The sequence below is a fragment of the Nilaparvata lugens genome, chromosome 6 (genome assembly GCF_014356525.2).
Source record: "Nilaparvata lugens isolate BPH chromosome 6, ASM1435652v1, whole genome shotgun sequence".
Taxonomy (NCBI): Eukaryota; Metazoa; Arthropoda; class Insecta; order Hemiptera; family Delphacidae; genus Nilaparvata; species Nilaparvata lugens.
In genome coordinates this window covers 43,110,235-43,132,174 of record NC_052509.1, presented here as the reverse complement: position 1 = coordinate 43,132,174, position 21,940 = coordinate 43,110,235, and the positions used below count along the sequence as shown (strand labels likewise).

General features: G+C 32.5%; 2 protein-coding genes across 3 annotated transcripts in view; one reads left to right on the top strand and one right to left on the bottom strand.

The window, feature by feature from the left end:
• LOC111049201 (hippocampus abundant transcript 1 protein) overlaps window positions 1–14,690 on the top strand; it is a 47,567-nt gene extending 32,877 nt beyond the window's left edge. The window contains 3 exon segments of the mRNA XM_039430843.1: window positions 837–863; window positions 2,251–2,377; window positions 10,485–14,690. Of these exon segments, the coding sequence (XP_039286777.1) occupies window positions 837–863; window positions 2,251–2,377; window positions 10,485–10,582 (252 nt within the window). The 3' untranslated portion in view covers window positions 10,583–14,690.
• A 1,177-nt stretch (window positions 14,691–15,867) lies between these two features.
• Window positions 15,868–21,940, bottom strand: part of LOC111049202 (zinc finger protein on ecdysone puffs) — a 46,065-nt gene continuing 39,992 nt past the window's right edge. For both annotated transcript variants that reach the window (XM_022335220.2, XM_022335222.2), the window contains 3 exons: window positions 18,725–18,900; window positions 17,570–17,870; window positions 15,868–16,112 (listed from right to left, as the gene is read on the bottom strand). In XM_022335220.2, coding sequence (XP_022190912.1) covers window positions 17,574–17,870; window positions 18,725–18,900 — 473 coding nt within the window. In that variant the 3' untranslated portion in view covers window positions 15,868–16,112; window positions 17,570–17,573. The remainder of the gene's footprint in view (window positions 16,113–17,569; window positions 17,871–18,724; window positions 18,901–21,940) is intronic.

Here is a 21,940-nt window from a genome sequence, read left to right as displayed (position 1 = left end):
AATTTCTTCTTTCGTGATAAATTTTTTATGTCTTTGTACTCCAGAGCAAAGCTCGGTCCTCGTTATTTAATAAAAATACACAATTGAATGTACCATTGCAATTGAGTACTTCAATTGAATTAATTCTGGAATAATTATAATCGTATCATCCTTATTTAAAGAGTTTGACAAATTTTCGACAAAACTTGAGTTTGTGGTCTTAGTCCGACTTAACATTAAACACTGGTGTGTCTTCTGAATGCTTGCTACCATCGGACTGAGTCGAATTGCCCCATCTGAAGACTGAGTCAAATTGATAGATTAGAGGAGATACAGATTCATTGAAATACATGGCTCAATAAATGGGATAGAAGTACTAACCTACGTGCTCGAGATTTCAGGTGTACGTATGAATTTTTACGATAATCGATTTCTAACAATAACTTTTTGAAGCCGCCAATAAATCAATTATTCGTTGATTTTTTTCAATTATTAAAAAACTACTAGGTCTTTCATTACTGTTATTGGAAAACTACTAAAGGGCAGTCTACAATATTGGATATTTGTAGTAAACTTTTAGATAAATTCTCTACCTTTATAGAGTGATGATTTTATTCAGTACTAGTTTAACTCATATTTTCTTTGTTAACATAAGTAATTTCAAAACTACCACTGAGTAGCTATATCTAATCTCACATTTAAATTGTGAAAAACTTTTCCTAGAAAACGAATCATTTGAATAGAATAATAATAGTTTTTTTTCTATTGATTCTATAACCCCTATATTAACGAAAAATTGTATTTTTTATAATTATTATTTATCAGGCTCTATCAAACTTTGTTATTTTTGCAAACAGGAGCCTGACTGGGGTGTAGTAAGACAGGTAATAATTATTATACGTGTTATAAGCCTCTGTATGTAGAAATTTCAATACTTGTATATTTCAGCACTTTCGATTCATCTCACATCATCTAGTAGGAAAACCATTCTCTCTAACTGTTTCTAAACTGGTTGTTCAGTTGCACATTGAATCACATTTCTGATCGTATAAGTTAATGCAGTCAAATTAATAATTTTTCATTCTGAGCTCCGTATATTTTTGCCTAGATGCTTCTTAAAATGGAGTCTGCTGAATTTGATCAGAGTATCATGCAGTAATTACATTCTAGCCTCTAAAATTTCGGTTTTTCATAAATAGTTCGTTATATCAAAAATATATTAAACTTTAATTCAAATGATGAACTATCCTATGAAGTTGGCTACATTTTATGAATTTATTTTCTTCAACCTTAAATGAAGTAAAAAAATGCATTTTTCTTTATTTTTATGTTAATTTATAAAAAATAATATTACAGTGAAACCTCTTTGATGATTCTGGCAATGTAGTTATTGTTAGAACTACCATGTGCTTTTTTGCAGCCTATAATAAAATAAAAATGGTTTCTTCCTATCTATTTTTCCTGATTATATCCTAAAAAATATAACTAAACCAGCTTGTTTTGTTCCATTATCATACATATTCAGAATGTTGTGTTAGTGTCACCCTCATTTTCAAGGCTATGAATTACTCACTTGTTAGAATGAAGTTGAGTTAGATCTAGTTAATAATTTTGCATTGAAAATTAGTATTTCTTGTTGTTATTGCACAATTTAATCCTTGCTTCAATTAATTTCTTGTGTTTCCCTTTCAAATTCACAAGTCAAGAATATTGAGTATATTGATACACTATCATTACATACATAATGAATATAGACTACGAATACTGTGTCAAATACAGATTTGCCCCACAATATTACTTACATTCATCAACTAAAGCAATATCACTATTTTTACAGAAATTAAACATAAAATCATTTTTTCGTGTATTGTTGATGGAAACATTCAAACATAATAATTATGTAAAAAAGTAAACAATAAATTAGCTCAAAATTGAAGAAAAAATACACGTTGAGCAGAATTAAGTTGTAGAAGCATTACAACTATTGAAATATACACATAATCATTGAGCTTGAGACATGCACTCACTGCATGAATGATTTTTTCTACGCTTCTTGCATTTTCTTCTCATAATCAAATGTCATGTGTGAATATTTTTAGATGGCATGAACTATTTATTCAAAGTGAGAGATTTGGTTTAACTGAAACCATTCTACTTTCTTGTTATATTATATCAATATTACACGTAAAATCAAACTGAAATAACGTTTTTTTATTGATATTTAACACTCCATTGATGATTTGTATTCTAGTTTAAGTAATTTTGTTGCAGCTTATACCTGGACCACCGTTTGTGTTTGGGGCTTTGCTAGTGATATGTGCTCTACTTGTCGCCGCATTCATACCTGATGGAGTGTCCGTGGGATCGAATCTGCGAACAAGCACTAGACGGCAATCAGGTGATTAGAAGAATTATTAATTTGCCACAAATTGAAATACCTCGATTACTTTCAAATCCATAGTTTTATTCTCAAAGTTTCATCAAACCCGTGCCGACTGTCGATTCCCAGTTACAGTGACATTTTTTTATCTATTATACTGTCAAAACTTTTTGAGAGGATGAAAAGTATTTTGCAATAAGATACTATAATTTTATTTGGACGAATGAAATACAAATAAGATAATATAAACTATTCAAATTCAATTTTCAGAGTATAATAGAATCTAACCTCAAACCTCATACTACTGCGTTTATCACAAAACCTGGTGGATAATTTTGGAACTACTTGGGCAATATCCGTGGTGCTGAATGTTTTCACAAATAGTTTATGAAAAGGAATCAGTTTATGCTTCTAGAATTGAATAAAGTATTCTACAATAACGTACTATCATTTTATTTGGATGAATGAAATACAGATAATATATATTATAAACTATTCAAATTCGATTCTCAGAGTAGGATATAACTTCTAACCTAAACTTCTGAAGTCAACAACAAGCATTGTTGACGTTGACATTCAGTTTGGCCAAATTTCAAGTGTGCTAAAACAGCTGATCGAAAACTTTTCATCATTTGTGTTTATTATTCAATAATAGTTGAAGCATTTATAATAATAATTATGATCTTATTGTCATTTGAAAGAATAAAAAAGTATAAACTCAACCTCCCACATAATTGAACTTAATCTTTTGGGTTATTTAGAGAAATCAGAATAAAAAATAAAATACTTGGACAATTTCCTGATATTCAGATTACCTCAGATTTGCTAGAGCTATGACCTTCCACTTTTGCTTTCGGAAGTCCTTAATAGACAATTATTCTCATATATATTGTTTATTTTTCTGTGTGGCGAAAAATAGCGTTTGCACCACGGGCAAAAATGTTTTTCTGGCTCTCAATCTTTTCTAGTCCTCGGCTTACGGCCTCGGACTTGAAAACCGACGGAAAAGTCTCATTTTCGGCCCTAGGTGCGAAATATACTATTTCACCCCACCTGGATGTAATGAGCTGGTTTTCGTGCGTCATATACAGTACAATACAAATAAATTTAATTTCCATTAATATTCAAAGAAACAATATTATCAATAAAATGTACATAATATTCAAAAATACAATATATGAAATTTACTACAAATAGAAAATAAATTGCAATTTTTCGGAAATTAACCTACTCAACTATGGGAAACCGTTCTAGAGCAGGTGTACTAGTAATACAATTAAATTTAGAGTGGGGGTGCAAATACATTGGGTAAGTGAGCTCACATATTGTTCGAAACTATGTTTTCTATATTATGTCCTGCAGTTGTTGTGATTCAGTTTTTAACGGCGCATTTAAACTTTCTTGAGTTTTCTATTATCTTGATGTGTACAGGAAGTAAATTGTGGAGTTTTGGTGCTAGGTGGTTGAAGTGTCGTTGGTATGTTGCCTTCCTAGCCACGTTCGTGATAAGTAGGCTTCTATTTCTTGTGTTATGACAGTGGTTTTTGTTTGAAAGCTTTCTGGGTTCTTGTGCAGTCTGCAAATAATTTCTAGGGAGTAGAGTTGTCTTGCGTCCATCACACCAAACTCATTGTAGAGCTTGTCTGACGGATAACGAGGTGGCTTCTGCTTGATTATTTTAATTATTAGTTTTTGCACTTTTATAAGGGGGTCGAGGTGAACGTAGTTTGTTCCTCCCCATCCTACAATTCCATAGGTAAGCAAAGACTGAACTAAGGAATAGTAGACCATCTTCATGCACTTCTCGTCTATAATTGTTCTCAGCATTTTGAACTTGAATATTATTTTTCTTGACTTCTTGCAGAGGCAATCTACATGATGATCCCAGCGTAGAAAAGAATCTAGTATAATGCCGAGATATTTTATTGTTGGTTTTCTGTGGATAGTGAATGCCGTGGTGTTGGAAAAGTTGACTGTTAGAAGGTTTTCTGTGGGCTGTCCACGTTGTGTAGCTGAGAAAGTTAGAAAGTGGGTCTTGTCATAGTTAAGAGTGAGCAGATTCTGATTTAGCCAATGTGAAATTTTCTGTAATCCAGTTTCAGCTTTACTCCATGCTATTGGCCACGTTGGTCCTGGAAACAAGAGAACTGTGTCATCTGCAAAGCTTTACTGTTCTGTTTGAAGAGTTCTGGTCTGAAGTTATCTGGGCCTGGTGTGCTGTCTGATTTGAGACTGCTAATTATTTTTATCATTTCTTCTTCATCTACAGGTGTAAAAAATATTGTCTCACATACTCTAGTGTTTGTAACTGTGGGTTTGTCTGCAGGTTGTTGATTGTTTAATATATTTTGTGCCAGTTCAGATCCAATATTTTTGAAAAATTCGTTGAAACCTTTTGCAATGTCTTCATCATTCTCTCCCAGTTTCAATTCTCTTCCTTGTACATCCAGTTTTTTGATTTATGTTCTTGGTCTCTGAACTTCAGTTATTCCACGTATCACCTTCCATGTCTGCTTTGCATCTCCTTAAGTTTCCAAACATGTGGGAAAAATATTGTTTTTTCGCTTCTTCTATAACTCTAGTTAATAGGTTTCTGAATTTCCTGTAATATTGGTGTAGTTGCAAATTTGATGTATTATTTCTACATTGTTTGTGAAGTTTATCTCTTCTCCTTATTGATGTTATTATTCCCACTGATATCCATGGCTTGATTTTCTTCTTTCTTCGTTCTAAGCTTTCTTACATTCTTTCACGTGCTTATTCATTATAGTGACAAACACTTTCAATGCGCCTTCAGTACTATCCTGCATGTGAGTGGAGTCCCATGTTTCTTTCACAAGCAGTGATATGGAGGCCGAAAGTGATTGTTTTCTGTCCAGGCCGGTAAAATTTTTGCGGCTCTAGGGCTGTAAAATAACCTTGAAGTCAGCTGATTCTGATTTGATGATTTTGATGTGTACGTTTTTACAAAATAGTTTATGAAACGAAATCAGTTTATGCAACTAGAATTGAATAAAGTATTTTGCAATAAGATACTATCATTTTTTTTGGATGAATGAAATACAAATAAGATATTATAAACTATTTAAATTCAATTTTCAGAGTATAATAGAATCTAACCTCTAACCTCATAGTACTGCGTTTATCACAAAACCTGGTGGATAATTTTGGAACTACTTGGGCAATACTGTATTCTCCTTGGTGCTGAACGTTTTTACAATAGTTTATGCCACGGAATCAGTTTATGCTTCTAGAATTGAATATAGTATTCTACAATAAGATACTATAATTTTATTTGGATGAATGAAATACGGATAAGATATACAGGGTGATTCTTAATTATGGTAAAATAATTTAATACGTGATAGTAGAGGTAAAAATAATAAAAAAAGTTCTCATAAACATATATCCATAAACGCTTCATTAGCGAGCTATACAGGGTGAAAGTTTTCGCCCGGAATTCAGTTCCTCTGGTGAAATACACCGATGCTGAATTGTTTGGGGACTAGTTTTTGTTAAACTTATGCTGGATTCATATGGAAAAATATCTGAAAAATTGAATAAAACTAGTCTGGAAGCTGTAGTGTGAGTAGTTTTTGAGAAAAAAGTTGAAATATGCAAAAAATCTAAGTAGAAAAACACAGACTTCTACGTTTGATGCCCAATAACTTTTTTAAATGACCAGTAGAGAAATAATTTGTCGCAATAAAAATTGTAGAGAATTTAATTCTGAAAAGAATTATCTAAGCTTTGTAAACTTAATTTAAATAAAAGTTGAAAAAAAGTATTCTTATGTAGTAAATTACACTACAAAAATTTGCTTTTTAATGAGGAGAGAACTATTCGGTTTGAAATGTTCGGTTTTTTATGAAAAGTTTCATTTTTATATGAAAGTAACATATCTAAATGACATTAAACTTATACCAAAAGACTAAAGATGATGTTTAAAGTGACCTCCGTTGTTCTGAATGAAAATTTTCAGACGTCTTCTCATCGATTGTCAGACCCGTTCAAATATTCCAGGAGTCTGCTCTATCATTTCTATTCCGTTCAAAATCCTTAATCGGAGTTCTTCAATGGTATCAATCGGAGTATTGTATACTAAGGTTTTCGAGTGTCCCCAAAGATAAAAATCCAAAGGATTTAAGTCTGGTGACCTAGCTGGCCATGGTACTGGCCCACCTCGGCCTATCCATTGATTTCGAAAGCTGAGATTCAGGTGTTCACGAACAGCAACACTGAAGTGTGCTGGAGCTCCATCATGCATAAACCAAATGTTTTGGCGCAACTGAAGAGGTACATCTTCAAGTATGATAAATAGCTCCTCTCTCAAAAAGTTTAAGTAGATTATGCCATTAAGCCTTGGAGGAAGCTCAAACAGAAGTAGATGATCTCCTATGATTCCTGCCCAAATGTTTACTGAAAACTGATGTTGTGGACGATTAGGATTGATGGCATGAGGATTCTCATCTGCCCAAATATGTTGGTTGTTGACGTTAATGATAGCTGTTCTTGTAAAGTTTGGGTTAAAAAGTTTTTCTAGAAACCATCGGCAAATACCAGCACGGGGAATACAATCTCGTGGCAATAGAGTATGAACTTTCTGGAGGTGGTACATGGATGTAATTGTTGCTCTTTTAGTATCCTCCAAATAATAGATTGATTGACATTAAACTGCACTGACAATTCTCTTGTGCTCTTCTCTGGATGTTCATAAATTTCATTAAGAACTTGTTCTTCTAACTCAACAGTCACAGTAGATCGGGGTCTGCCTGCATAAATGTGCTCTTTGGATATCAAAGAACCTGTTTGTGGCAAAAAACCTTGAACTTGGACATACTCGGTTAGGAAAGTTCTCTTGATAAAAACCGTCTTGCTTCAGTACTATTACAGTGTCCCATTCTAAACATTAAATGCATGTCAGCTAATTTGGAGTATGAATAATGTCTAAAATTACCTGTCATTTTTAAAAAAGTTAACACTTAACACAAAAGCAAAGTGAAATGGTTACAAATAAGCCGATAGTTCACATAGTTCTTTCCTATGCAGCTGTGTGACGCTGGTAGTCTCTCAAATTGTGCCGTTCATACACCATCACCCCAACAAAACAGTAAAAATTGACAATAATTGACAGTAATCGGCTTGAGATAACAGTAAAAGTTGCGACATAAATTCCCTATACCATGGGATATCTACTTACGCTATTGTTTCTCTATGCTATGAGTTATTAGTTCTCTTCTCCTAAAACAGCAAATTTTTGTGGTGTAATGTACTACATAAGAATACATTTTATTCAACTTTTATTTAAATTTAGTTTACACTGCTTACATGATTCTTTCCAGAATTAAATTCTCTACAATTTTTATTACGACAAATTATTTGTTTACTGGTCATTATAGTAAGTTATTGGGCATCAAACGTAGAAATCTGTGTTTTTCTATTTAGATTTTTTGCATATTTCAACTTTTTTCTCAAAAACTACTCACACTACAGTTTCCAGACTAGTTTTATTCAATTTTTCAGATATTTTTCCATATGAATCCAGCATAAGTTTTTCAAAAACTAGTCCCCAAACAATTCAGCATCGGTGTTTTCACCAGAGGAACTGAATTCCGGGCGAAAACTTTCACTCTGTATAGCTCGCTAATGAAGCGAGTATATTATTATTATTATATATATATATATTATATATATATATATATATATATATATATAATATATATATATATAATTATATTGATTATTTTTCTGTGTGGCGAAAAATAACGTTCGCACCATGGGCAAAAAAATTTTTCCGGCTCTCAATCTTTTCTAGTCCTCGGACTTGAAACCTGATTTCGAGCCGGAAAAGTCTCATTTTCGGCCCTAGGTGCGAAATATACTATTTCTATTCCCAAATATTACCGTTATTGATGAATGTATTGATGATGATGATGTCCCAATAGCCAATACTACTATTACTACTACTTTAATTTGTTCAAGTGAATATTTCAATAATGTTTTACAAATGAATAAATAATATTTCAATCATAGATATTATTGATATTGATCGAATACAATAAAAACCTGAAATTTCAATTCAGAGGGATGAATTGGTTTCAGTTTATTAAATAAAAACTTTATTAATGAAGTGTAATATTAATATTAAATTACTTTAGTCTTTATGGTGCCCTCGAAATAGTTTAGATTCTAAAAAATACTTTTATTGGCATTAGAAGTTTTAAATGCTGTAAATGATTGCTTTCAAAATTGCACAGTTTATGTGTATCAGATTATATAGACAAGAGTAATGTAAAGTAGCCATTTGTATCTATTAATTAATTATCATCGGTTTGTACAGAAACTTGTAGATTGATAGTTATGTATTTAATTTTTATGTATAATTGTGTGTCCTTATACTTTTTTTGTTCTATCATTATAATCAACCATGGTTTTACTGTTCATGGTATTGGTTATGGTAGTGTGACCACGTAAAGAATCAAAAACGTCTTTTGTCCAGGACAGTCCAAATTTAGAACTCAGAAGTGAGTTATAGTGAGAAGTGTATATCTTCAGAATGTTTGGAACAAATTATAAATTATATACACAGTGTCTTAACTACAACAAAGTTATAAAATATATATTGATGTTCCTTATTTGTTTTTATAGAGTTTATACAATTTTATTTTTGTGTTATGGCGAGAGCGATGTCATAATATTTTAATATATTTTTTGAATTTTTATGTCGTTTCCTCATTGAGTTTGTATAATACACTATTTTATTAGACTGTGAGTAATGATGTTTATACTTTATAAGGTGAAAATGGTGCTGAAACTCCTAATGAAAATAAAGAGATTAGCACTGCCTAAATAGTCACAGGTAAACATTTTGGGAGAGAAAATATCGTTTAATACACTGTTGAATACCACCATCACATAATGTTGTTATTTTGTACCTTATTTTCATTGTGCGTGTATTTTAATAAAATCTAGCAGAAGCACTTTATTTTATTCTGAAATTCGATTCCTGATTCTTGTCAACGTAATGCAGTTAATGAAAACATGTAAGAGTGGTTTACTCATAACGAAAATGTAGCAACTTAATGGCCAATTTGGATTGTAATTATTTATCAAACTCATTAAACTTCACTATCATTTTCCTATAAAAGTTCACAATTATTTAGAATAAACCAGTTTCAACCGTATCTCTATTAATGATTAGATCTAAATATGAAAAAGTAAATTAAAACGTCAGTGCTCCCTGTTACTTCTCTTTTTATCCCTCAATGTATATTGTGTCCAAATATATTTTTTGCCATTGTATTAACTATTTATTGTACTGTTTATTTAGTACTCCACGTAATGTTTGCACAAGAAAATCTGTGTGAAAATCAACATGCACGCGCACTTCTGTTTAGAAAAGTTCCGAAACCTGCAGCTGCTACACATCCACTGTGTTGTTTAAAGCATCCTGTTGAGAGTTCATGTAGTATTTCTCAGTCAATTGTAGTGATACTAATGTACTATACTGATATTAATCTCAACGCGTTTTAGTTACATCATGCAAATTTATATATTTCATGATTAATTAAATGTTGAAAAATCTGCGTTCGAATATTATAATAAGTATACATTACCTAATTTTCGATTGAGTTTTAAATTGGATGTTTATCTTTTGACTGTTACAGTAATGTGTTAAAAATACTGATTCAAAAATCTGTTATTAATCTCCAATCATTGTTTGAATAAAATTTTGTATCTCATGTTTGTTTCACTATATTATCAGGCTTGAAGATTATTAAAATTAATGTAATCTTTCAAAATAAATAATGAAAAGTATAATGATTAGATGTTTGCTATTCAAATTGAATCACTATGAGAGTATTGTCAGATTGTTTGCTATTCAAATTACATTACTTTGAGAAGTATTTTTCAAATCCCTGAAACGTGCGTTGGTAATGGAATGGAAGATGAAGGGATGTTCCGAAGGCGAACCGCTAGAAAGTGATTTTGAAAGTACATAACTGAAAGTTATTGTAGCGGGTCAACTGTTGGAACTAAGTGTAAAGTAGTTGCGTATTCTAGTGTATTTTCTCAATTTATCAAATTTTCCTTTTCTTAATGCTTATTTATTTGTGCTCCTCAGGTCTGTCAATGGAAATCCATTACGAAATGGAAAGAAACAAGAAGCATGATGGAATGAGTCCTCTCTCGCCATTAGTTGAAAACATGGCACTGCTTTGAGTAAATCGCTGCTGATCATCTACTTTCTCGCTGAGTCATTTCTGTGAAAGACAAATTTTTGTGAAGCCTCCATTGTTTTCGACTGTCTGAGAGTTATGCTAAGACTGCTTTTTAATTGTAGCGACAGAAAATTCTATTGTCATGTAATAAACTTTTGTAAAACGTTGCAGTTCTGAGGAGAATGGTATAATGATTGTTACGGAAAACCAAATTATATAGGAAACGATTAGTCGACTAATCACGTGTAATGTACTGATCGCTTATAAACCAAAGCCATTTCTCATTTCCTAGCCTGAAATTTGTTTTTTGTACCAATCATTGATAATAGTAGTATACTATTTATTGTTGTTGTAAGTGTAAGTTCTAATTGTAATTACTTACAATCATTGTGATAACGTTCTAGATGTAAACTAATTGCAAAATAATGATAAGTTCTTCTGTGACCATGGCAAACCCGTTGAAGAACGCTAAGCTTCGTTCATTGTTATTAAGAGGATATTGAGGTTTAGGTAACTTCAGGGAAAATTAGATTCAATAAATAATCTGCTGCTGAAAGGCAGAATGCAAATTTCAGAATTGGAATATTATTAGTATTTTTTATGTGAATTCATGAAGATGACTACTTAATAACATATTTCAAAACTTGGAGATTACCGTAATCCAAAATATTACGCCAACGAATTTTTCAATGCAATAAGTATTTAATTAAAATAATTTTCTATTGTGATAAAAATTCTAATGTTGCCTTTTGGTTTTGGTTACTATAAATAACTAAACTTCAAATCTTTTTCAATTTTTCCAAGTTTTAATTTAAAGAACGTTCATCATTTCCACTTTCATCACCATCAACTGTTCACGAACAAAATACAATTTGTAGGTGAAAGAACAAAATCTATCCAATGAAACACATTTAATAAAAATGAAATCTATAAATATGTGAAAAATATTAAATCTATTCTAATCCAATCCTTACAAATGTCTCTTGCATAAATCTAATTTGAAAATCAGGTGGAATGATGAAGAAACAGATTTCTTGCGTAATTTAATTTATGGAGAATGAATCCTAATCTTAAGAAAACAGTGATTATTCAGATTATTTGGCAAGGTAGTGTTGAATGTTCTTGAAATACTTTTTCTATAAATCACTTTTATAAAATCGGTTTTCAAGTATATCGATTTAAGTAACTTTTGACTAGGTATCAAAAATAGAATTTTGTAGTACTTCAATTGAAGAGAACTACTTACATTGTATCAAGATTTTTTTAAATTGTAAATTTATCATCAAGTAAACTTAGAGCTTGTGCTCGATTAAAAAGTGTGCTAATCGTATATAAATGTAGTCATACTTTTCTTATTCATACACATTCCATCTCGTTCCCATGTATTTTCAAGGTACTTACTCTAAGGAGAAACGGCTTCTTTGTATAATTTTAAAGTTGATTCGTTGGATAATAAAATTACATACCGGATTATTGAATTGTTGATACAGTGATGAGAGAGGTCGGTTGTTTGAAATGTTTCAAGTAAATTATATAATAGATAGTTTATGTAATTTAATTACAAATTTCTCGTTTTTCAACTAAACTAGTTAGTAACTAACGTAATTGCCCTGTACATTTTGTGATCTCATTCAGATCTAGGTGGGAATATGTGTCTAGATTATTGTTGTCTGTTGATAAGAAAGCTATCTTTATTTCTAATTCTGTTTTTTTTTCATCTTTTCTGGTGTAGAATCATTTCTTTTTCCACAAAGTGTATAACCCCAATTGACATGAAAAACGTGCTAATGCTCTATTTTTTCTAAAAACAAATTGCATCCGCTAGTTTTTTGGAAGAACCTCGAAATCTATCTCAGTGGACTCATACAAGTGTTCAGTTATTCAATGAAAATGTAATAAAATGCATAAAACTCTTGCCTTCAATATTATTATTGATGGAGGAATTTATTATTTCAATATTTCCAATACCAGGATGAATTATGAGACATGCCTGATTTCTCGGTCGTTCAATAAACAACGCTATTATAGCTATTGATTCAATGTATTGATTTTATGTATTCAATAAATTTTTATTGGTTTCTTGAACACATTTATAGAATCCACAGCTATGTAACGATTCATCTGTTCAATGAATCTGGCAAAATGGCATGATCCCAAACCTGCCACTTTCGTAAACAAACTTATGATAAGTTTGATGTTATGGTAACGATAAACGACAACCAAATCTTGGTTGTTTATTCCATGCTGATTGTTGTAAGGTAGGTTATTTCCTACGGTAATGACATCTTTTGGCTGATCTCTCCAAAAAAAGAAATGACTGAAACCATATAAGGGCTTGCAATGCTAAAAATAGTGCAACTTTGTATCTGTTTAATTTTTCAAATACTGGTGACCTACACTTAATTTTTCGATTGCAACTAAAAATTTGATTCATTCCAAAAATTTAGATTTCGGCATTATAGTTTATAAAGAGATTTATGGATTCAATAAAGTTATTGAATGGATAAGTTAAACAGTTTATGGAACGACTGAGAAACCGGGCTAAAGTCTCATTGTCTTCGAATGATTGATTGCATTAAATGTGAATAAATTTGAAAGCATTAAAAGTATTTCTAAATCGTCGTTACATAACTGTAACTGTAAAATGTTCAACTGGTTGGTTGTTGAATGAAAAATACTTTATATTGTCAACAATTTTTTTGCTAAAAGTTGATTTCAATCCTTCAAAAGCTAGAATAATTAAAAAAATGACTATTGCTCCAAGATTTCTAGATGTTTTACTCTATCGAATAATATATTATTGATTATAATATTTGTTTACTGTACTTTGAACATCCTGGTCCATGGAATAAGAAAGCATGGAACTGCCTTCTGTCTCTTCCTTCGATTATTTCTTCCATTTTCCAGTTTCATTTCCAACATTTAAAAGCAAGGTTTTACTGATATGTTTCATCTGACTCAAATTCGAAGTAATGTTTGTTTTACTGTTCTAGAGTTGATTAAAATAGGAAATTCAGTTTTCTAAATCACTAGCCTGTTTTATAAACATTCAAGACTCGAAATTAAGGTAAACTCTAAACATAACAAATGATAATAATTTACTTCGCAGTACTATATCCATTTGGAGTAAAAGGAACGCTATCCTATTTTAGCCATAAATAATTTTATTTTCTATAAGTTCAATATTATTGTATATTCATTTATTTATTTTCAGTGAGCAGCACTTTCCTTTATCACTTCTATATAGCTTTAAATTACACCTTTTAATAATAAACATCACTTGCATGAATTATCCTAATGACTATTTTTATTTATTTCATCAAAACTAAAATCACTTAAAATTATTGGGAGAAATCAATGGGTAATATGTTCAATAAACTACGATTTCCTCATCATCACTGGCATGAATTTACTTATACTACTGAATAGCTATTTATCATCTGTATCATCTCCTTTTCAACTTATTAAGAAAACATTCATCTTTAATTTTCTAAGAGTAAAGACTCAATTTTTTTCTATTATTATATTACAATTGCTGTTCTTAATATTCCTCCTGATAATTCAACATTATTATTATGTTTTTCTATTTTTAACATCCCATTGTTTAAACTCTGGATTCTGAGACACTCAGGAACGAATAAGTTTGTGTATTTCTAACTCTATAATGTAAAGAATTCCAATATAACTTATGATCATCTTATAATATTGAATGATATCAGCATATAGGAAGCATCCGCGAGTATGCTTTATAATATTCTCAAGTTTCCCTCGAAAGAATTTCAGAGAGCAATTTTTCAGTTAAAAATTGTTCTTCATACAAATATGTGTCTTTTTTCATTGAACAGTTTGTTGAATGTTATAAAGCGAATATTGTATTATAAATCTCTTGTGAATCTAGTCCCTCCATTGTTCAAATTGAAAGCTATCTCTGTATTTATATATATAAGCCTTACTCTAATTTCTATACTCATCCATATTTCATCCAGTTCTAGGCTATATTTTTAGATAATCAATTGTTATCTTTGATAATATTGAAGAATCTTGTTTTCTGTTTGCATAAGAGTGAAATGTTTACGCTATTAAGTTGTACAAATAAAATTTGAACTTATTTTTGTCGGTCTTCTTTGTTGATCCTCCCGCATACCAACTTTCCATTGGAAAGCCCTTTATATTTTGCTGACGTTGCTTTTGAAAGACTATGACTTGTGCGTGTGATTTCACTATGTGAGAGAAGATACAATAAATTCTAGACAGTAAGAGTTGTTATTTAACCCATAAATTTAAGGATATGTTACACAGAGGTGAGGCTTTCCCAGTTGCAGCGGTCTTAGGAGGGTATACTCATATGAATATCTGCATCCAAAGACCGCTCCTCTCTGTATGTATACAGTATACACACCCTGAATGTATTCCTGGAATAGTATTTACATGAATAAATTTTATGTTTGTCCTAGCTGCTCAAACAAAGATGACTGTAGTTTTAAAAACTCATGTGTACACCATTATTCTTATCAACAAAAGCTTTGACTATAGTCAACCTCACGAAAATAATCTGATGGAAATTGAAACAGATGAGTTCAACGTATGAAAACAAGATAAGGACAGTAGAAATGAAGTGCCATAGAAACACTGTTGGAAAGACAAGAAGGTATAGAATAAGGGAAGAAGTGAGCATGAGAGATGTCAGTGAAAGGATAGAAATGAGGCAGGTGGGCCGGTATGGACATGTACAGCGAATGGGGGATAATTGCAAAACAAAACAGTATGTTAATGTGAGAGTGCAAGGAAGGAGAGCAGTAGGACGTCCAAGGTATTCATATGAGGATTGGATTGAGGAGATAGGACGGAGAAAAGGGAAGACTGTTGTTCCAGAGATGAAGAGAATGGCGTTGGATAGGGAATCATGGAGGAAATGGACTGAGGCTACCCCAACGCTCTAAAGGCATACTGGGGAGAGACAAAGAAGAAAAGTTGATCAACGACTATAAATGAGAAAGAATATTTTTAATAATACACCTGAAGAATTGATAACGTTTATTGGTGAGGGGGGATTCATCTGTCCCAATTTCCATCGGACTATTTTCGTGCGATTGACTATAGTGCAGTGCCAACATTTAAAGCATCTGTGACAATACACGTATTACACGATTTGAAACGTTATTGAGGAAGGAAATCGATAATATCGTACAAAGCGAAGCAAGGTTGAATATTAATTGTTTCGGTGATCTATTGAAATAAACTGGGTTAATTCTGTTTTCAGAAGGTAATAAATAATAACTGATTCTCTTTTGACACGTGATAAAAAATTGTATTGATACCAACTTAATGCCTAGTTAAATCTACAGTACAGTACAAGCTTTTATAATTCCATTTGAATACATAGTAATTGAATAAAATTTCTTGTCTTCTAACATAATGGAAAAATCAGATAAAATCTTAGACAGTCACAGAACACAAATAAAATATTGTTAAACCAATGTCATCATTGCAAATGTCTAGAGCATCCATGATTAGTTAACAGATGATCCAACCTGTAAAAAATTATGATAAATAATAACTTGTGAGATACTACACATTTATACACTATAATATACAAAAAGGAGTTTATATATTATGAAATTATTATCTAAAGAAATTCTGTATCTATGATACTTACTTTGAAATTAGGATGTTTGAAAACTGAGTAAATTGTACTCAATTATCACTGAATCATCATATATGGGAGACTCTTCAAAGAGTAGTTTATGCAACTGTTTTATTTACCAGTTTTTAAACTACAAGTTAAGAGGCAAGCGAAGCGAGCGAATCAGACAATCGTTTGTCTTAAATATTAATTTTATCTAATCTCAGGATTGACCAAGTACAACAATAGATGCATACACAATTTTATGGGTGACATTCATTTCATCTTAGATTTCAGTTAATCTCGAATCAGCTATTTGGGAGGGTCTCAGTTTTTAGAGATTCCAGTTTGTCAAGTTCCCAATGCTTTCAGAAAGTCCAGTGGATACAGAATCATAATATATTCGAATGATATTGATATATTTTGAATAATAGCAGCATAATTGTCATTTTAAAGCAATAGCCTAAGCTTCCTCCTAACCTAATCTTTCACCTTTCTAACATAATTGAACATGCTAGTTCATGTCGTGATGCCGTGAAATTCGACGAACTGAACGGCTCAAATTCCTTGTGTTCAGTTTCTTATGAAATGATCAAAATTTCATCCGTCTTGAAACGCCCGTTATTTGAATTATAACATAGTCGTAGGTAGATAGTAATAACAGTACGCAAACAACAACTCACATTCTAGGTAGGATTGAGAACTGAATAAGACTAGAAAACAGAGTGTCCCACAAAGGGTGTAACAGCCGAAGACCATCAACATGAAATTTGAGACATTTGAGACAAGATTCAACATGAAATTTGCAACAACATATGTTCAGTAAAATTGTCTTATATCAACCTTAGTTTTCGAGATATATCGATTTTTTTATGTTATTGGAAAACTCCAATAACTGAAAAACTATAAGTCAAACTCTAATTCTAACGACTATATGGTTGCAAAGAGGAAGACTTTTCAAATAAGACTCAAACAATTTGTTCCTTTTTTGACGGTTTTGAACTTTTTATAACGTTCAAACTGTTCGAAATTTGACTTATAACTTGACAAGTGTACTTTTTTGTAGGCTACATTACATTTTACTTTTAATACACTCAATTCTGAGCGTCATAAAAAGTACAAAACCGTCAAACAAAGGAATAAACTATATGAATCTAATTGAAGATTTCTTCCTATTTCCAACCATATCCTTAGAATTAGTTTTTGACTGATGGATTTCTAGTTATTGACGTTTTTCAGAAATATTAAAAATCGATATAATATCTCAAAAACTAAGGTCGATGTAAGAAAAATTTACTGAACATTTTTTGTTGCAAATTCCATGTTGAATATATGGTGTTCGGCTGTTAAACCTTGAATAAATACCTTTTCATTCGTCCTCGACCTCCTCCTCCTCTTCCTCCTCCTCGTGGGCACCCTCCCTGAGCTGGTCGCTGTCCTTGAAGCGGTCGTAGCGGGTGCCAGCTGCCTCCTCGTCATCGGCCGGCTGCACCTGGTCGAGGAAGTCCCCCAGCGCCGACCAGATCTTGTCGTCGTCGGCTGGCGCCGAGGAGGCCTCCTTCTTCTTCGGCGACTTCTCCGGCGTCACGCCGTTCACTACCTTCCCGGCCGACGACAATGACTTCTTCTCTTTCTCCTCCAACTGCTTCTCTTCCAGCTTCTCTGTCTGCAAAGCAAAAAATTACAAAACAAGTTCCTTTTCAACTTATCATCAAACAACAACTCGATTGAATTTATTCATTTACTCACGTATGGAAACAGAAGGTAACACTATTTCGTGTTATAAACACCATTTAAATGAATAAATTCAATCGAGTTGTTCTTTAACACCATTTGGTGTTACTTTTTGTCTCCACAAATACATCAAACGATTAAATAAAGAAATTTAAAAAATGCAGATTCAGTATAAAACTTTGTAATAGTTAGTTATCATGTTTTCATTGGAAAATCATGTAATAATCTAGCCATCTATAATAGCCTATAATATAATAAAGGAAAGAATTTAGGCCCATTTCCAGTTCGTCAAGTTTTCAGATCGTCAAATTTTCAATTCGTCAGGTTTCCAGTTTGAACAGACCCTTGCGGAGCACGTGTTATTTTTTGTTATTTTTAATTTGATCAATAGTGAGATAATTTTTATAAGAAACAAATTCGAACAAAAGCAAGATAAAATATTTAATAGTCGGCCTATGATAGAAGTTGAACTTAATTAGAAAGTTGATTCCTAGTTAATTGAGATTGCCTTAATACTATTCGTTTCAGAGTTCAGAAATATTCTAATATTATAATTAAAAAAAATAAAATCTTGAAGGTTTAAAACTTGAGCATGAGAAAATATAAAATATAGCTTTCGTGTTGCTTGATTCGAATGCGTGACTGAATTTACAATGCTCGATTCAATAGTCATCAATAAGGGAATGCCTCAGATCTGCGAGGGAAAAACAGAAGGCAAACAAAATATCGAAGTTCAGATCAATGAATGAATAGGGCCATACGAAACAGCTAGACATTAACACATACCTTTTCGAGCATGGAGCGTCGCTGATACTTCTTGAGCTGGATGAAGCGGTCCATGTGCCTGCGGCTGCGGCAGTGCGCCGCCAGTGCGGTCTCCTCCATGGCGGAGCACGCCTGCGGCAGGTACGACTCGCACAGGTCGCAGAACATAACGCTGATCTGCTTGCAGAATTCGTAACCTGCAACACACAAATCAATTGCATTCAATTCGCTCTACAATTCCTTAATGATTCACACACTCCTCTCACCCTCTCTCTCTCTCTCTCTCTCTCTCTGGTTTTCAATAGAAAATTATTATTTACAACCCGTGCTTTGCCCCAGGGAAAATTTGGTGTTGTAAAATAATCCAGGAAACATAAAAAAATTGAATAGTTTTTACTATTTTGTTCAAAATTACGTGGATAATCTTTATAAAGGTGCGTACAGATTTTCGCTCTGCTCCGCAATCGAACGTCACTCGAGTAGATCGATTGATGATCGCAGGTGGAGCAAGAGTGGTGGAACGCGAGAAGAGCGTGTAACAGAGCTCGAGCTTGGCAAGTTCCTAGGTTGTAGTTGCGCATGCGCGGTCAACATTTTTGTTTGTAATGTTTGTTAATAGTTACGATCTCTGTGTTAGCAAATAAAATTATCAAAATTAATAATTAATTATTAAATTATATAATATAAAGTTATAAAATCATTTATAATAATAGGTACCGGCATATTAGTATTTAGAAGAAAGAAGCCGAACTCCCAATCAAGCCTTTCACGTTTGAAACATTGACAGACATTACCTTTTATAATAAAACATTAAAATAAATGCAATAATCATAATATCTATTATAAATTTATTATAAAACATAATGTATTGTTAGGCTACCCAGCAATCCCCTGGTCAGAATATTTTATTTAGTTTTGTCACCCGATCAGCTGGATTGAACGTTTCACATTTGTAAGGTTCGGTTGGCGAAGTCAACAATAAGGAAAGAGTGAAGCGATCATCCTTCGAACATATTTCGAACCTCTATCGAACCGTTGCGTAACATGTCGCGTAACGTTCATGATTGGAGCGAGTGCGGAGCGTGTTCGAGGCGCGTATATCTGCACCTTAAGAGTTTGAAAATGTCCAGCAAAAAAGAAAAATGAGTTTGATAGGTCTCCAACCTTAACCTTTGATTCATGAACCGCGCTCGCTGCCAACTAAGCTACGGAGTCACTTGGAGTCCTGTTAGGTTGGGCTTTAGGCGGGATGCACACCGGAGTAACGCATTTCGTGAAGCCCTCTTTCATGAAACTTGTTTCATGCAATCCGTTTCACTCGCGCATGCATACAAAAGAAACGTTCCCTGCTTAATCTTATCAGTCGATAGCGAGCAACTTTCGTTTCACGTTTCCTGAAACTTTTTTCACGAAACGCGTTTCTTCGGTGTGCATCCCGCCTTATAGTTGCGTAAACTTTGAATCACAAATATTGAATGAATTTGTTTCAATTATTGAATTAGAATCAATTGATTACTAACAATTGAAATGGGTCTATGACCATCCTTGGTAAATTTAGCATCTTCATGACAAATTGCTAGTTAATCAGTTCAGTAGTTCAGACTACAGTAACTATGTAACCATAGTATGGTCATTGACTGTCACGCTCTCGATTGGCTAGCTCTATCACATGGTACAAATCGCCATTAAGGTTTTAAACAAACTTTATAATCCTATCTTATTGATAGGACAATTGGCTCTTCCACAGTCCACAGTTTATATTCAATGTTGTCCTTTCAATATTTTCGTCAGACTTACTGGCTGTTAACTAATGAAACAAGCTAATTTAATACTATGTAATCCATTGTGATGAGAATTTCACCATAATATTTCTACAGATAGAGATATGAGAACTTTTCCTGTCAATGGAACAAAATATATTACAATATCATGACATATTTCAAAAGTTTATTGGTAATATTTTGGAGATTCAGCTTTCAGGTTACATTACGTACTTTTCATTTTTACTCGCTATTATCTACAATTTACTATTTCAAGTTCCAAAACTATATTGGGAATGGAAATAAAACTTGAAAGAGATTTAATCGAAGTTAGTAATCACGAAAATATGCTTTAATAAGTTAGTGAAGGCGAGCAATTTTACTTATATTCGCCTAAAAGCTCTATTATACAATTAAAATATTTGGAATCTTCATGGCGGCGGCGGGAAAAAAGTTCCAATGGCCATACTGAGGTTATATAGTTACTGTAGTTCAGACGTGATGATGAGTCATTCGTGAATTTCTTATACCATAGGCCGTAAGACGATTCTTTCCTTTATTATATTATAGATGGATATAGATTTAGCGTATGGCACACTCCACATGCAACACACAAGTCTCAACAAAATTGTATATAAAAACCATACATTGAACAAATAAAAACAGTCAATGTTTTTTGTCAAAAAATCACTGTTTCAATCAACTTTTTCTTAAACGATTCTTCTATTTTGAAGGTACTTCAGAAAGTTATCCCAGCGATGAGACGCGGTGCATAAAAAGTTTTGTATGACTAACGGGATATAGGCTAGTGTGTCTATAGTAGGATTCACGTCAAGTCAGTGAAAATGATAGGAACGCTATGTTGCCACTTTGCCGTATCCACCGCCACATAGCTGCGATTCAAGTTATACCAGTAAGCTATATATGATCTTACATCAATAATTGCAAATATTTGGAATCTTTATGGCGGCGGCGGCCATGTTTATTCATGTAAAATGATCAATATTGTATAAATAATATATTCTCTATTCATCAAGAAAATCTATTTTTCCCTTGATATATTATAAAACATTTTCAAGTTATCTTTTTTCGTTAGGGCTACTCTTGAATAGAAATCAAAAATAAAAAATAAAAAATCTGGTGTGGTACACTCACACAACTTTCCTTGCTCATTGAACTGTAAGCCTCATTCTATATATATATATATATATATATATATATATATATATATTATATATATATATATATATATATATATTAGGATTTTACGGTGAATCACCGCCTTCCTTCTTTTAGTCGGATTTTCCATGTTTGTCGGTCATTCCACTCCCCTCTGTGAGATTTCTAGCCTCCATGGCATCGTCCACCTCGTCTCGCCAAGATCGCCTTGGCCTCCCTCGCTTCCGTCTACCCAATGGGCTCCAATCCGTCACAATTCCAATCCACTTACTTGCACTAGCCCTTCTCGCGTGCCCAT